This window comes from Sinocyclocheilus anshuiensis, unplaced genomic scaffold, assembly GCF_001515605.1.
Source record: "Sinocyclocheilus anshuiensis isolate Anshui unplaced genomic scaffold, SAMN03320099.WGS_v1.1 scaffold48, whole genome shotgun sequence".
Taxonomy (NCBI): domain Eukaryota; kingdom Metazoa; phylum Chordata; class Actinopteri; order Cypriniformes; family Cyprinidae; genus Sinocyclocheilus; species Sinocyclocheilus anshuiensis.
The window spans coordinates 1,660,029-1,676,727 of record NW_015554124.1 but is presented as its reverse complement, the minus strand read 5'-3'; the positions used below and the strand labels follow the sequence as shown (position 1 = coordinate 1,676,727).

Sequence of the window (16,699 nt, the reverse complement as noted above, 5' to 3'; positions counted from 1 at the left end):
AGGAACGCACCAATCAGCTGTTAAATCATCCTTCCAGCTATTCAGTGGACACACACTGTGAATAAGAGTGAAAATGAGAATGAGAACAGGAAAACTGGGTGGGCGTCTCAGGATAGGTGAGCAGAGAGAAGTATTTGAGAGGTACAAGAAAGAGAGGTGTTGTCTTACAAAATTGAAGTGTTAAACACCTGTTTGCGAGAGAAAGAGAGTCTCTTTACTTTAGGCTTATATCTTTTGAGTATGGATTATTCAGACACAATATTATGTTGGGAAAACTCTCATGGTGTTGCCTAGAGGGGGCCCACCCAAAAAAATCCTGGATTTTAGCTGTGACCATGTAACAATATGACACAACACAACATGTTCATGCTCATGTTCTGTGTATTGATTACCTTTATATTGCCAATAAATTGTAAACTACTAATCCGACTCCTTGTTTTTGACTGTTTTTTCACTTAGACTAGTCAAACCATCTGAACAAATCAGATCAGACCATGATGCACATTAAGCGGCAAAAGCCATAGGAAGTGTCAATGACCAATGTAGCCATTTTTAATTTTCAAATGCAACAGCACTGTTCCAAAACCTAGTGAGCTGTCTTGCTTCTAGTGTCTACTTAGGCAGCATCCTAACTGAACACCTTTTAAGTGACTAATTTAGAGTACTCCTGTGAGCAACTCAGTGTTGTATTTTATAAAATAAAATAAAGTATGAAAAATACTTAACTACCCGACAAAATTTTTTGAAGTTTTGAATTTTTTAAATATACTAAAATATATAAAAATGAAAACCAATTCAAAACATTAATTAAATCTATAGTACACTAGTATATAAACAACATTACAATACTCAAATAAGCATTCAAATACATTTATTATTGTTAAAGGAACAAGAAATTAATAAATGTAAACAGGTTTGAGTTGATCTCTGGATTGCTGTCATAAGACATAGCACACTAAATTCGTATGTTAACTGTAGTTTGCCGAGTAGGGTGGTGTTCCACCAGGTCATGAGAATCTTTGGTTAATTAAACTAATTTTACAAGACTTTACCACGTTATATGTTACAGGGCTTTGAAACTGCAGTTTTGCAATGAAGGATTCATTAAAATGATCAGTGTTTTGGTGCAGAGATCATGTAAACCCAGATGTTTTGCCGTCACAAAGTGTTTTATTTGATTTCAAAGCATTTACAGAGCAAATAACAACAGAATTTGCCTCTAATTTTCTATGCAACACATCCATTTGTGATAAATGTACTATATATCAGTTTATCCTTACTGAAATCTCTAGAGTTATAATTTCAGTATTCGAAGAAGCAGCCTTTTAAACTAAGTTCACATTTGGAATAATGATTTCATACATTTTTTAGGTTCTTATGAGGGTTTATCAGGTTTACTGCAATATACATAATTATTTGCAGTGAATATATGGAGACTGCAGCATAAATGCTGATTTGGCCTATTGTTTTTTCTCACCTGGCTTAGAAGTTCCTGCATTAGTGCACATCACAACATCTACACAATCTCAACAAGCATCCATAAATGCTTATGAATCTTTATACGCGCGCGAGTCTGTCTGCGCAAAGCACTCTTCATGTAGAAGGCTCTCAAGGCTCAGCCGGAGATTCATCATCGTCGCCGATGACTCCTTTCAGATAGGAGCGTTTAAACTCCTCGAACACCAGGTCAGTTGTGTCTTCACTAAACACACAAAGAGACAGACAAGAAACTCAATCAACACCGATAGAATCGCATATGTGAAGATGAAGAGGAACAGTAAAGCAGAAAACAGGAACAAAGGTGTTTTATGTCAACGACACACACCCCTGTTCTGATGTCAGAATACAGTTTCTATTGAACACTAACAACAGATTTACTGAAAGAACGACGCTAAACTGGGGCTCCACACAAGAGACCGATCGCATTTAGATGGGACACCGATATCAACGATCCTCGCGCTCTCAACTTTCCCTTCCCAGAGCTAACGCGGATCGTTTATCGTCTCAAGAGTGTGTGCATTGTTGCAGATGAAAGACAGGAAAGTGAACGCCACACATTGTGCACCAAACACGTGGAATCAGAGGCACGAGGACTCTATATGGAGGCTATTATATAACAGCACATATAGCATAAGATCACATGAACTGAATATACACCCAGATAATGGAAAATTATAACTGTGGCTTACCTCTCTTTAGGACGAGGAGAACAGGGAGAAGAAAAAGCAGATAACATTCAGTTATTATCAGATCAAGTCGAGTCACATTTATTTCTATAGTGCTTTATACAATACTGATTGCTTCAAAGCAGGAAAATAACAGTGTTATAAAAAACAGTGTTATATATTATAAAATTCATAATTTACATTTCAGCTCTAAAGCAGCTCTATAGAAGACATTTGTGTCATTATGTAGTTTAATGTTGTTTGAATTCAGTTCAATAACAGTTTTGAAAGGTTGGTGTCATTATCCATCTAAATTCAGTTTCATTTTTGTTCTCATCCGAGAGTGTCAGTGCATATAAAATCGTTAATTTTATTGAATATTAATTGTCTTTTAAATCCCATTCAAATTCACAATTACATGACCTCAGGAGATAATTGAGTCATTAGTTTGTAAAAACAAAAATCATGCAGTAATGCACTTGTCAGGGTTATCGTTAACTAAAAATAAAACCATAAAAAACATTCGTACTTGAATTAAAATAAACCTTAACTGAAATACAATGAAATATTAAGAAAAAAAGAAACTTAAATGCATTTTATTTCAGCTAGTTGCAAAGGCAGCTTCTCACATTTTCACTCAGTTTAACTCGATGCACTAAAATAACCAAAACTGAAATAAAAATGAATAAAAAGTACATAAACATTTATATAAAAAAAAAAACTCAAAATTGCAAAAAAATTACTAAAACTTTAAAATTAAAATTAAAACAGAAAATATAAATAGAAAATCTAATTAAAATACTAATGAAAGCTATAGTAATAGCTTAGTGATACTAAAATAACACTGGCACTTGATATGGCACTTAAATACATTTTTCTGAGTTTACAACTAGGTGCTAGGTGGATGAACATCTGGTTATTAATTACTGTTAATGCAGGTTATGTGAGTGGAATTTGCTCCATGTACTGTAGTGCTATGTATGTGCATTTAATTGAATTTATTTTAGAAACCGAGGTATGATTAAAACTCATGTTCTGTGCTGAAAGAGAACAGCTGTAAAATCAGGTTTGACAATGTGATCAGCTCACCTGGATCAGGTTTGGGATGCATGAGTTTGAAGGGAACCTCCACAGCAACCTCACTGAAACACATACGATCACATCTTACAACCGTACACACTCACAATGTCTAGACAACTTCTGCTGGATTCAACACTCACCTGGAACCAACGATGCTGTAAGAGAGCAGAAATAAAGTCATTAGCATCTTCCCTAACAACCAGTTATTAGTTTGGTTAGCATAAACTCAAAACAGCTCATGCTCACTCACCCGGCTGCATTACACTTCACCACCACCCTATAAGCCACCAACATTCCCAGAATCTCCTTCAGCACTTCATCCTTTACACTGCAGAGAATATTAAAGAAATAGTTAAATAAAAAATTGAAAATGAAAATTAGGCCATTCAAGATGTAGATGAGTTTGTTTCTTCATCAGATTTGGAGAAATGTAGCATTGCATCACTTGCTCAGCAATGGATGTTCATCAGTGAATGGGTGCCGTCAGAATGAGAGTCCAAACAGCTGATAAAAACATCACAATAATCCACACCACTCCAGTCCATCAGTTAACATCTGGAGAAGACAAAAGCTCAAACAAATCCATCATTAAGACGTTTGTGGATTATTGTGATGTTTTTATCAGCTGTTTGGACTCTCATTCTGACGGCACCCATTCACTGCAGAGCATCCATTGCTGAGACACTGATGCAATGCTATATTTCTCCAACTCTGATGAAGAAACAAACTCATCTTAATCTTGGATGGCCTGAGGGTGAACACATTTTCAGCACATTTTAATTTTGGGGTGAAATTTTCCTCTATGGTCATTTAGGGTCTTATCAGATTATCCATGTACACTGAAAAAAAAAAAAACTGGTGTAGGATTTACTTAAAAATTGAAACAATGTTCACTTATAAATTGCTAGTAAATAGTAACACATTGAATTAAACATGACATTTTTAAGTGGAAAGGCTGAAGTAGTATTTTCTTGTGAACATACTCCAATAACATTTATTTACAACTTTGAAAAATAGATTTTTATAGTGTATAGGTGCTGAATGATCGGCACTCACATGCTGGAGGAGGCCAGGTTAGTGTCCTCATGCTTTAGTTTTCCATCCAGAGCGAGTCCCAGTCTCTCACGGTTATTGTCCAGTAGAGGACAGAGGGTGTAAACCTTCTTCAGACTCGTACCAGACGGCACAGTGTCCCTGTGACATCATAAACAGAACACAAATGTTACAAAACAATGATACATAACTGACAGTGACATCATAAAGGTGACACTCCTAAATGTTACATTTGAACCTAGTGAGTATTTTAAAACATCAGAGATGTGCTTCACAACATAAAAAGCTTCAATGCTATATTAGAAGTCAGAATAATGCAGCATTATTCTAATATATCTCATTTGGAAGAGAATCAGATGGACCCGTTTCACATTTCCAGGAATATTCAAGTAAAGCCAGTAGAATGTTCAAAAGAACAGCATTTATTTGAAACAGAATCTTTTGTAACGTTATAAATGTCTTTACTGTCACTTTTGGATCGAATGCATCCTTGCTGAATGAAATTATTAATACATTTTTCAAAAATCATACCGACCCCTTTTGAATGGTAGTGTAAATGTGTGTGTATACAAAAAAAAAAAAAAAAATAAAAAATAAAAAAAAAAATATATATATATATATATAAATACAGTAAAAAGAGCAATATTGTGAAACGTTATTACAATTTCAAATAATGAAATAACTTTTTTCTATTTGAGTATATTTTAGAATATAATTTTATGCTTATTTATTTACTTAATTTTACGCTTATACTATGCAGTAAGCTCATTTATTATGTCATAAGAGCATGTGACATCACTGTGACATCACAGACTCCACCTCTACGCATAATAATGGTGTGTTGGTACTCACGTGGTTTCCTCATAGGCCACAGTTTTGATGTACTTGTCATTTGAGTAAAGCACCACATTAGTGACCTGCTCCACTGTCACAGAGAAACAGAGAAAACACTCTGTAACTCACTGAAAGCACACTTTCTCATCAGTTTTAAAGTGAAAAGTCTTCACGCACCTGAGACTGACAAGTCCTTCATGTTCCTGTTGGAGCTGTTGCCGATGTCCACGCTGATGTTGATCTCCTCTCCATGGTAATACGTCTGTAACAATCAACAATCTCAGAATTCAATACTGTTATTTATGCTTATTTATGGTATGATCTGTATGTTTATTCATGGTTGTGATTGCTAATGGTAAAAAGATAAAAAAAAGACACCCAAAAGTCAAAAGAGCCTCTAGATATGATGCAGGACGACTCACCTCTTTCTCCAGACTGACACGCATGTGCAGCGGTTTATCAGACATGATGAATTCACAGGTGGTTTCGGCCGATGGAGCCGCGCCGCCTTTATCTAGAGCGTACTGGATCTTTCTGATGGCCAACCGGACCGAGCTCCTGCAGAAAGACATTGTGTAAAGAGCTGGAGTCTGGATCTTAAGTTTTGGTCTCAGGACCCTCGTCTGGGTCTTTACAGCAGCTTTACAGAATATCCCAATGTAAATGCTTATAATATCTACATGCTTTATAGTTGCATTTAGCAGATTAGAGCTGAGTGATAATATAGCTTACATTTTGTGACAATTTAAAAAAATCATCAGTTGAGATTTGCTAGATAGTACACTGCACTACATATATGTGACCCTGGAGCACAAAAGCAGTCTTAAGTCGCTGGGGTATATTTGTAGCAATAGCCAACAATACATTGTATGGGTCAAAATTATAGATTTTTCTTTTTTGCCAAAAATCATTAGGATATTAAGTAAAGATCATGTTCTATGAAGATATTTTGTAAATTTCCTACTGTAAATATATTCAAACTTAATTTTTGATTTGTAATGTGCATTGCTAAGGACTTAATTTGAACAACTTTAAAGATGATTTTCTCAATATTGTGATTGTTTTGCACCCTCAGATTCCAGATTTTAAAATAGTTGTATCTCGGCCAAATATTGTCCTATCCTAACAAACCATACATCAATGGAAAGCGTATTTATTCAGCTTTCAGATGATGCATAAATCTCAATTTGGAAAAATTGACCCTTATGACTGGTTTTGTGCTCCAGGGTCACATATAGTATATTGCATTATATGTATATTGCATTACATGTACTACTCTATGCATGCAGATGAAGATAGACATACTTATATATTTATATAAAGAGATTACACTGCTCTGCATCATATTTAATTAGCTGAATTAAATACAATACTTGTTTATTTACTAATTGTGTGACGCTGATTTCAAAAATAGTGGCTGTTTTGCTTGAGCAGGTCACACTTTCTCACAAAATGATGCATTTTATAGCATTTTTGCTTAGAAAGTGAAGAAGTCTTGTATTTTCCTTTAAACAGCAAAACAATTCCACAAACATGATTCCCGTCTTCTTCTGAGCCAGATTACAGCTCTTTGTTTAATTCTTAGTCGATTGTATGACATTATTTCATGCTAGAATTATGGCCAGAGACAGAAGAAAATGCAAATGCAAGCCAGACGTTTTCTGCTACATTTGTGGCTGTTTTACTGCATCCAAGAAACTATTGGTTTAGCGAAAAAAATTGAATATTTAGAAAAAGCTGCATGATGCAAAGTTTTTTTTTTTGATACTTTTGAATTCTGTATCACCCAATTAGGTAATATTAGGCTTTTTTTTTTGGCAAATCAGCATAATTTTTTTTCACAATGCAGGACTCTATCATACAGTTTATATTTTGCAAGGACCTGGTCTGGGCCTCGAGGTGTCTTGTTCTGGTCTGGTTTTGCTCTTTTAGGGGGTCTTATGTTGGTCTGGTAATGAATACTGGGTGCTTGTGACTTTTCTTACCTCTTTTGGGCTTTTTCATCTTGATTTTCTGCACAAAATGCCTTCACCTCAAACTCAACTGCACAACGCTGCACAAATACATACATTTTTGCTCCAATTAATTAATCACACAAATACAGTTATTACAGTTAACTAAAACTAAAAGCATATATATATATATATATATATATATATATATCAATCACAAACAGAACAAAATTGCTAAAACTCTAACTAAAATTTAATTTAATTAAAACTTATAGTATCAGAACACTGAATGTTTATGATTATGATGTTTACCTTTCCTACATCTGTGGGCCCCGGATGCAGACACACTGAACATGGCAGGTTATCTGGAAACTGAGAGAAAACACAAGCATTTTCAGAAATCACAACACAAACCCACTTAAAGTAAGAGTTTATGTCTGTCGGCACAATTATTGTGCTGTTCTCATTTATAAAAGCGCCCCAGAATGAATTTCACCTCAAAGAAGAAGGGGTATGCGTTGTCCCCGAGTTTGCGGAGGATCTTCTCCTGTACTTTTGTGTGAATGCTGCGTTCCTTGTCCTGCAGAGGAGGATAGACCTGTCGAGAGCTCAGGAAAATATCCCTGCGAAACGCCATCCCCAACACATCCATATCATCCCGACCGTACCGGAACGTACAGGACAGCATGACGTAGACTAGAGCAGACGAACACAGGCTTTACTCATCCACACAGGTGTGAAAGCAGCTCCGCACTGCCATCCGTCTGTGAACGTGTCTCACCTTTCTTTCCTTTCACCTGCTCGGGGTCGATCAGCACAACACCGTCTGACACACACGAGGAAGACAAATCTGTGATTTTAGATTCATTTAACCCAATAAAGTCTACTGTATCACGCAAATTAGGGCCTCTAAATGATCAAAACTTTGCTGTTAAACCTGTTTCACATGGCAGGTTATCTGGAAACTGAGAGAAAACACAAGCATTTTCAGAAATCACAACACAAACCCACTTAAAGTAAGAGTTTATGTCTGTCGGCACAATTATTGTGCTGTTCTCATTTATAAAAGCGCCCCAGAATGAATTTCACCTCAAAGAAGAAGGGGTATGCGTTGTCCCCGAGTTTGCGGAGGATCTTCTCCTGTACTTTTGTGTGAATGCTGCGTTCCTTGTCCTGCAGAGGAGGATAGACCTGTCGAGAGCTCAGGAAAATATCCCTGCGAAACGCCATCCCCAACACATCCATATCATCCCGACCGTACCGGAACGTACAGGACAGCATGACGTAGACTAGAGCAGACGAACACAGGCTTTACTCATCCACACAGGTGTGAAAGCAGCTCCGCACTGCCATCCGTCTGTGAACGTGTCTCACCTTTCTTTCCTTTCACCTGCTCGGGGTCGATCAGCACAACACCGTCTGACACACACGAGGAAGACAAATCTGTGATTTTAGATTCATTTAACCCAATAAAGTCTACTGTATCACGCAAATTAGGGCCTCTAAATGATCAAAACTTTGCTGTTAAACCTGTTTCACACACAATCTCCTCATGCCTCCTGTCGTCTGATTGATAGTTTAGAGTGTTTTATCCAGTAAAAGCTCTTTTAGTGTAATTGTACTTCAGCTGCTGCTTCTCGTGTCTTTCTTCTGTCAAATCTTGGCTGATTTTTCTCAAGTAAACGTCAGAATAACTGCAGTCATATCTCCAGATGAACACTTTCTGGACTGAAGCAGCTCAGCTTTACTTGATTCTCCATCAATCATGTTTTAGAGTCTCAAATCTGATCTTCAGGATCTTTTGAGGAGCGTTTGTTTCCAGAAGCTTTACTTTCACTGTTCCTCAGCGGAGGAATGATCTTCACAAGCCTCCAGAACATCTCACATCTTCTGAGGAGCGGTTATTTCTTCATCTCTCAATCAGCATTGGATTGCATCGCATTATATGTTTGGATCATTTCAATCTCATCTTACTAAGACATATTATTGGAGATCTAGAGTGACCAATGATATTTAGATCATTTTATGTAAGTATCTGCTATACTGTTATAAAGATATGAGTTTTCATCACTTTTTGTTCACATAAATATCAGCCTCTGCAGCAAATTGCATATTTTTGAATAAAAGTGAGCTGTTTTTCCTCCATATTCTCAGTATATCAGACTATATGAGCCGTAAAAGCCTGATGGATCAAATATGATACTTAACGAAAATGATATTTCAAGATTATTTTTTATATTTTGTCTAAAGGCTCAATAAATTCTTCCATTTCCAAAAATTAGATTTTTCGGACTTATCTCATATATCATATATCTTCACAGCATTAAAATCATTTTAAAAGGTTTTGCATTGTGGTAAACGGTATTGATTAGACGATTTTATTATTTATTTCTTAAAACATGGTTTCCCAAACTGGGTTTCACTACCAATCAGGGGTTTTAATAAAAAGCTAATAATTGATCTTAAAAAATTTTTTATAAATAATTTTAAATAATAATAATTATATATATATATATATATATATACACACACACACACACACACACACACAAAATACATTTTAAAAATGACAATAACACCCTTACTAAAAAATATCTGTTTACCTACATGTCATGTGACCAATAAAAGACTTACCAACAGGATCAACAAAATCGCAGTGATCCACGAAATCTCGTTTCCCCATGTAAACGCCCACCTATGACATCACACACCGTTAACCAATCACTGATGACTAACACTTAACTTATGTCATGTACACAACACAGACATATAATTACACAAAACAGAACTGAAGGACACGATGACACGAAAAATGAACCAAAACCAAAGTGAATGGATGGACAGACACTCACAGATTTGTCTCTGGAGAGTTTCTTGTAGATGACGTGTTTGGGACTCATTCTGTCTGCTGAAGCAGAAACACACAATGATGATCAAGAAACACTTCATACATTTCTGCATTTGGCGGATGCTTTTATCCAAAATGACTTTCATTGAAATCAAACCCATGACCTGCTGTTTGAGCTACAGAGAGGCTATGTGTATGTGAATATTCTAAATATTGAAATCATGCTGTTATGAGTAGTGAATGTGTATCTGTAATCTCACACACACACACACACACACACACACACACACACACACTCATCAGCAGTTTCAGCTCTGAGCCGATGACTCACAACACTAATCTAGAGTAACAGCTCAACACAAACACAAACACAGGTTTGCTGTCATCTGTCTGTCTATCTATCACCAGTTACTATATTATTACTCTATTATTATTATTAATAATAATAATGATCTATTATTAATAATTACTATATTTATATCATCATCATCACCTTATTACTATTATTTGTTATTTATAAGATGTCTAATGTTCACTACTTTTAATAAATATTCTTAAAAATTATTATAAAAATAAAGAAATTAATAATAATAATAATAATATCTAGCTACCCATCTATCTACATAATTAGGCTACTACTATATATTTGTTATAAGATTTTAATAAAAATTCTAATTCTGCAGACTCGCTTTATTACAAACTATAATAATAATTATAATATCTATAATTACTACTATATACTTCTAATACTATATACTTCTAAAATTCTAATACTGACAGCAAATTCATTTTTATAAAAAAGCTATAATAATCATCATCTTCATAATTCTATAAATTTGTTATTTATAAGATGTCTAATATCCAATTTGACTGAAAATTCTAATATTGGCTGCAGACTCACTTTTCTCCATAAATACTATTATATATTAATTATAGGACTTTAATCAAAATGATAATAATATCTATGACCACCGTTACTACTATACTATATATCTGTTATAAGATGTCTAATGTCCTATTGTAATAAAAAGTCTAAAACTGACTTCAGACTCGCTTGATAAACTATAATAATAAAAAAATAAAAAATATCTATCACCATATATATATATATATATATATGTGTGTGTTTCTCTGTCCTTTCTGTTCTACATATATGACCTGTGGTGGAGCAGCAGTAACTCACCCGTCTGTTGTTGTGTTGTGTGTGGAGTTACAATGTGAGTGGACGCTGGTTTTCAGGGCCAGTATTTGTAAGCTGTGACTCCGCCCACTGCTAGCCGTTCGTTCCCCGCGGCTCGGCTCTTTTCCATCGGTGAGATTAGCGTCTCTGGCTTGCAGAGGTAATGAAGATGCACAACTAATCCAATCACACGCGTATAAAGACACTGACAAACATGCAGGAACATCATTCTTATATCACACGTGTTAAATAAGCAAACAAGAAAGCATACTTAGTATAATAACCTTACTCAGATTATGTGGGTTCTGAGGACTGAAGGAGGTTTCTTCGGAGGTGAAGGGTCAGTTAGGAGCGTACAGAGCTGGTTCTCAATGTGGATTCTTAGTTTACAAGACTAGTTCCACAACAAATAACAGCTCTGTCATCATTTACTCACCCTCATGTCATTCAAACCAGTATAACTCTGTGAGGCACAAAAGGAGATGTTTAGCAGAATGTCAAAGCTTCTGTTTGAAATACAGTGAACGAGTGGTTGTCAGGCTTCATCCATATGATGCATGTTTTACTTTCAAAGTCTTCTGGAAAAAACAAAAAAGTAAATAATTTACAGTGGTGGCCAAAATGATTAGAACACTAGTATTTTCAGCAGCTAAAAATGGTTTTAAGTCAGTTATTTCTATCTTTTGCTGTAGTGTGTCAGTAGGAAATATCGGTTTAGATTTCTAAACATTCATTTTGCCATTAATTGTAATAATCCAGTCAGATTTTTGTGCTGCACACAGAGATCTGATCTGATCATCATCAGTCTGTCTGAGATTACATGAAGAAACAGAACAAACTGAGACAGACTCAATCCAGAAGAACTGTGTCTCCAAGACGCTTCGAGAAACCTACCTGCAAAGCTACCGTGCTGTTAAAAGTTTTAGGCACTTGTGTAAAAATGCTGTAAAATGAGAATGCCGTCAAAAATAATGTCATAAATAGATTTTCTCTATCAATCAACTTCTATTAACTAAATTAAATCAACATTCGGTGTGAGCATCCTTTGTGTTTAAAGCAGCTTTTGCCCTCGGTGCGCTTGAGCAGAGTTTTTCATGTTGCTTTGCAGGTAGGTTTCTTGTATATATGTATATGTATATATAAATTTTTTTATTTATATTTATTATTAATATAATTAATATATAAATTATGCAACCTTAATATATAATTAAAGGGGTCATATGATGCGATTTCAATTTTTCCTTTCACTTTGGAGTGTTACAATTTCTTGGTGCATAAAGAAGATCTGTAAAGTTGCAAAGACAAATGCAGACATGGTTTTAAGTTTACACGGCGCGATGCAACGCAACGCGTAAAAAGACAGTATAAGTCATTATAATCCATAATTATGTCCCCACTGGATGCAACAAATGCCTCGTTTATAATGGGTTTTCATGTTTTTGTCTCGTCGCGCCGGGACACGGCATCACAGTATGGTGAGGGGCGTAACATTTCCGTCACACGCTGGAGGTATTCGGCCAATCACAACACACTGGATAGCTGGCCAATCACAGCACACCTCACTTTTCAGACCGATGAGCTTTGTAAAAATCGACGCGTTTCAGAAAGGCGGGGCATAGAGGAGCAACAATAATGTACACTATGTGGAAAATAATGTGTTTTTTTTAACCTTAAACCGCATAAACACATTTCATTACACCAAATACACAAAATAATGTTCTTTTTAGCAACATCATATGACCCCTTTAATTACATAATTTGTTTTTATTGTAATTGTACAATAACAACAATAAATTAAACAATAACATTTCATATAAATTATCATATATATTGTTCAAATAATATCTTTTGATTGTAATAATGTATTAGTAAATGTTAAAATCAACATTAAGACTAATAAATGCTTTAAGTATTTCAGCTTAAGATACTTCTTAATTTAAATATGTATTTTAACTGATAATTTGTTTACTAATGTAGTTAACTAATAGTTAAGAAGCTTGTAAAGTTTTACCAGTATTTCGTCTGAACATATTGACTGAAAATGTCACTGAAAATTATAAAAACATTCATTCCTGAATAATACTGATGTGTCGCATCTTTTACTAGTAGATCTAGTTGTCATATCAACTAAGGTTATTAGTTGGTCTCTTACCGGAACACTGGACTGACCAATCAGAACACAGGATTGGAACGATCCATTACATAATGCATGTTTGTGGGTGATTAAAGAAAGATCATCAGCAGGTGTCTGTAGCCTGCGATTTAAGACCGTGTTGTCAATCTCAGCAGTCTGAGAGCTGATGTCAGCTCATGGGATTACACACACACACACACACAGAGAAAAGACCCTCTTATCGTTCTCATCTCATTTACACAGAGGTCCGAGAAACCTCAGACGAGCTCTCTGATGTCCATACAGAGACGCTATAAAGATAAGCATAACTCCATCATTCATGCACAGCTTTCCCGTTTAAAAAAGACAAAAACAAATGAAAGTAACGTCCCACACATTTTATGGTGTGCAAACATTAAGCAGACATATACAGAGACCTCATATACATTAGCAACAATTATCTTCCACAGTCTGTTTAAGCCGGCCCACTCTCAGCCCCACCCACAAATGCATCAGAGAGGGCGGAGCTAAACAGCCACACCCACAAGTAAAGTGTGTAGTCTGTAAAGTGTGCAGTCCACTCCACTCAAAATCTGAAACCAAGTGCACTTGTTAGGCACCTCGACAGACTGCAGTGTTGAGCGCGAGGGGACGCGAGTGTCTTAAACTGAGCCGGATACATCAGTTCTAGTGTTTGGTTGAGTATGAAGGTGCATTGCAGTCTTTTGTTTTTAAGTGCGAGCATCACCAGATCTGCTGCTGGCATCAGGGTGAATCACAAGTGCACTTGTTTTCCTTTGCAAAGCAGCTCAAGGAGAGTGTCTGCGTAGAGTTCGATACAGTATTTGAAACAGACGTCATGCTCGGAGAAAACACTGTCAGGATATGAGCTTGTGTGCAGCGTATGAAATTAAAATAAAGAACAACAGAGCATTGCTTTCTCCACTAAAGCACACACTTATCTCACTGCATTCATTCAGCATCACCCAATGCATCACTCACCCATTCATCACACACACACACTCACCCGGCATCTGAGGGGAGGGGCTTAGGACAAGGAGTGCTGTGATTGGCCAAAATAAGTGACAGTCTCATTTTCATTTGTGCGAAATTAAATATGTCTAGCCAAACTATGGTTTATAAATTTTCTCTACTGAACTGACACCTATTGATCAGCTGATTAAAATAAAACATGTAAGCTATAGGAGGAATTGTGGGAAATATTTTTGAATCTCTCATGCATGGCACAATTTTTTTTTTGAATGTGACAAATAATCAGAGCATCAACAAGAACAGCGACACGGTCAGGAGTTTATGGGTAAATCTCACAAAATGTTTAATTGATACTTCATCCCAAAATCAAAAAGAAATTACATTTTGCATAAAGAAATTTATGCCTGTTTTTAAGAATATTTTATAGTAACAACTTTTATTTTTGTTTCAGATTTTTTATATTTTATGCATGTACATTGTTTCTGTTGTTGTTTTGCAATCCAAAATAATTTACATTTTGCATAAAGAAAATTAAGGCTGTTTTTAGAATGTTTTTTATATTGTGAAGTTATTTTTACTTTTATTTTAGATTTTATCATTTAACACATGGGCATTATTTTTTAAATCACATTTTCCCACAAAATTTTTATTACAGGTGTGGTGTAAAATTACTTCGATGTGGAAAGAAACACCAAATAAATTATAATATAAAAAATATATTTGTTAAATGGCCTTTGTACTGGCTTTAATGTATGCAGATTTTAATAAATAAAACACTGTGGATAGGATGATTGTTACTGTATGAGAATGAGTACGAGAATTAATTTTTCATTCACGACAATGACATTTTTGCAATGCAATTACAAAATGAGGGTTCAGTGTGTTTAAATATCACAAAGATGTCATTTAATGTCATTAGAATAAAGACGTTAATGTGTGAGATTCATCCAAAATAAAATTGGGTTCCTGTTCAATACATGCATTTTATTCATGGGGAGATGTGGGATTTCCAGAACTCTAGAAAAAATATTGAACAGTGCCATCCATAGAGCTCAACTAGAACTGCATTCAACACACACACACACACACACACACACACGCACACACACACACGCACACACACACACGCACACACGCACACACACCTTACAGTAACCTTACAAACTCTGACAGTAAACACTTTAAAGTCATGTTAAAACAAGCAGTAAGAGTCATGTAGGACAGTGACAGTCACTAGTGTAATCTCCATCATCTCACATCGAGTGTGTGTGAGACAGACAGTACATGGAAGCTGATATAAATATGAATAATGCGTGTACGGTGCTGTCAAATCATACAGGCAGGCAGCACACGTACACAGACAGCCAAACAGATGGCATTGTGGGAAAGGTAGTTCAAGAGGCCAGTGGGACTTTCCTTCTGTCTTTACAGTCCGTTTCATCCAATCACGGCGGGGTGGTGCTCAACCAATCGCTGCAGAGTCACATGTCAGACCAAAGCACGGCCTTGCTGCCTTTCTCAACGCTGGCCACATACGCGCCTGACGGAGACCAGGACACCGAATTTATGGCAGAACTACAAACAGGACAGAAAGACAAAGTTTATCGAATTTGCACCGGTAAATTGTTCAGAAACAAGTACATTCAGAATTGCATAATATTTTTGCAGTATGCATATACACAATGTTAAATATGGCCTCTAAATGTAAATGTCCTATTAGCATTCGCAACACTCCAAAGTTTAAAAATACAATATCCAACCAATCTCTATTACTTCAATTCATTAAAAAAAAAAAAACTATGAGGCATGAGAATAGCTCTGCTCCGAACCACTAGAATACAGAAATAACTTTAACTTTGCCGGATCACACTGAAAAAAAAAAAAATTGTCCTTCCTTAGTATTTTTTATCTTTTTTCCAGTGCAAATGATTCAAATGAAGTAACATTTACTTGAGAAACAAAACGACACAAGGAGACTTGTTTTGAGAAACTGAGTGAATTAAGGATTAAAATGGTTCAACAAGCTCAGAAAAATCGATTTAATTCAAAGGGAAAACGAGTTCTCATAATAGACAGATATTTGTTTTTGTTTTAAGCATAAACTTAATTTTGTTCAATTTTTCAAAACAAAACTTCATACCTTGAATTTGCATCTCAAGCAAATGTATTTTGATTGAAGACGGTTTAGATATTTGTACAGGAAAACAAAACAAAAAAAAAAAAAAGTGTGCGCGTTTTTGTGACTTATGAGGACACAAATTTGTATAATGACATGGGTATTACAAGGAGAAGGTGACTTATGAGGACATTACCCCATGTCCCCATTTTTCAAAACGCTTATAAATCATACAGAGTGAGTTTTTTTGAGAAAGTTTCCTGTAAGGGGTAGGTTTAGGTGTAGGGTTGGTGTAGAGCAGTGGTTCTCAACCCGCGGCCCGTCACAAATTCAAATGCGGCCCACCGTGCTGAACAAAAAAAAAA

General features: G+C 35.6%; 2 protein-coding genes across 10 annotated transcripts in view; both read right to left on the bottom strand.

Annotated features, from left to right (window-relative positions):
- Window positions 1-1,132: 1,132 nt before the first annotated feature.
- LOC107670108 (S-arrestin-like) overlaps window positions 1,133-16,699 on the bottom strand; it is a 25,004-nt gene continuing 9,437 nt past the window's right edge. Inside the window, exons 2-17 of one of the 3 annotated variants that reach the window (XM_016462598.1) lie at window positions 12,669-12,674; window positions 9,937-9,989; window positions 9,719-9,779; window positions 8,459-8,503; window positions 8,174-8,373; window positions 7,397-7,456; window positions 7,118-7,185; window positions 5,555-5,690; window positions 5,310-5,394; window positions 5,151-5,223; window positions 4,302-4,439; window positions 3,496-3,573; window positions 3,386-3,400; window positions 3,255-3,307; window positions 2,190-2,193; window positions 1,133-1,702 (exon numbers count right to left, since the gene is read on the bottom strand). In XM_016462598.1, the coding sequence (XP_016318084.1) occupies window positions 1,609-1,702; window positions 2,190-2,193; window positions 3,255-3,307; window positions 3,386-3,400; window positions 3,496-3,573; window positions 4,302-4,439; window positions 5,151-5,223; window positions 5,310-5,394; window positions 5,555-5,690; window positions 7,118-7,185; window positions 7,397-7,456; window positions 8,174-8,373; window positions 8,459-8,503; window positions 9,719-9,779; window positions 9,937-9,984 (1,158 nt within the window). In that variant the 5' untranslated portion in view covers window positions 9,985-9,989; window positions 12,669-12,674 and the 3' untranslated portion in view covers window positions 1,133-1,608. Of the gene's footprint in view, window positions 1,703-2,189; window positions 2,194-3,254; window positions 3,308-3,385; window positions 3,401-3,495; window positions 3,574-4,301; window positions 4,440-5,150; window positions 5,224-5,309; window positions 5,395-5,554; window positions 5,691-7,117; window positions 7,186-7,396; window positions 7,457-8,173; window positions 8,374-8,458; window positions 8,504-9,718; window positions 9,780-9,936; window positions 9,993-11,115; window positions 11,328-12,668; window positions 12,675-16,699 lie in introns of those variants that run through there. The other 2 variants (XM_016462597.1, XM_016462596.1) reach the window with 2 other exon arrangements.
- Window positions 14,846-16,699, bottom strand: part of LOC107670107 (autophagy-related protein 16-1-like) — a 21,026-nt gene continuing 19,172 nt past the window's right edge. For all 7 annotated transcript variants that reach the window (XM_016462589.1, XM_016462590.1, XM_016462591.1 and 4 more), the window contains one exon: window positions 14,846-15,793. In XM_016462589.1, the coding sequence (XP_016318075.1) occupies window positions 15,700-15,793 (94 nt within the window). In that variant the 3' untranslated portion in view covers window positions 14,846-15,699. The remainder of the gene's footprint in view (window positions 15,794-16,699) is intronic.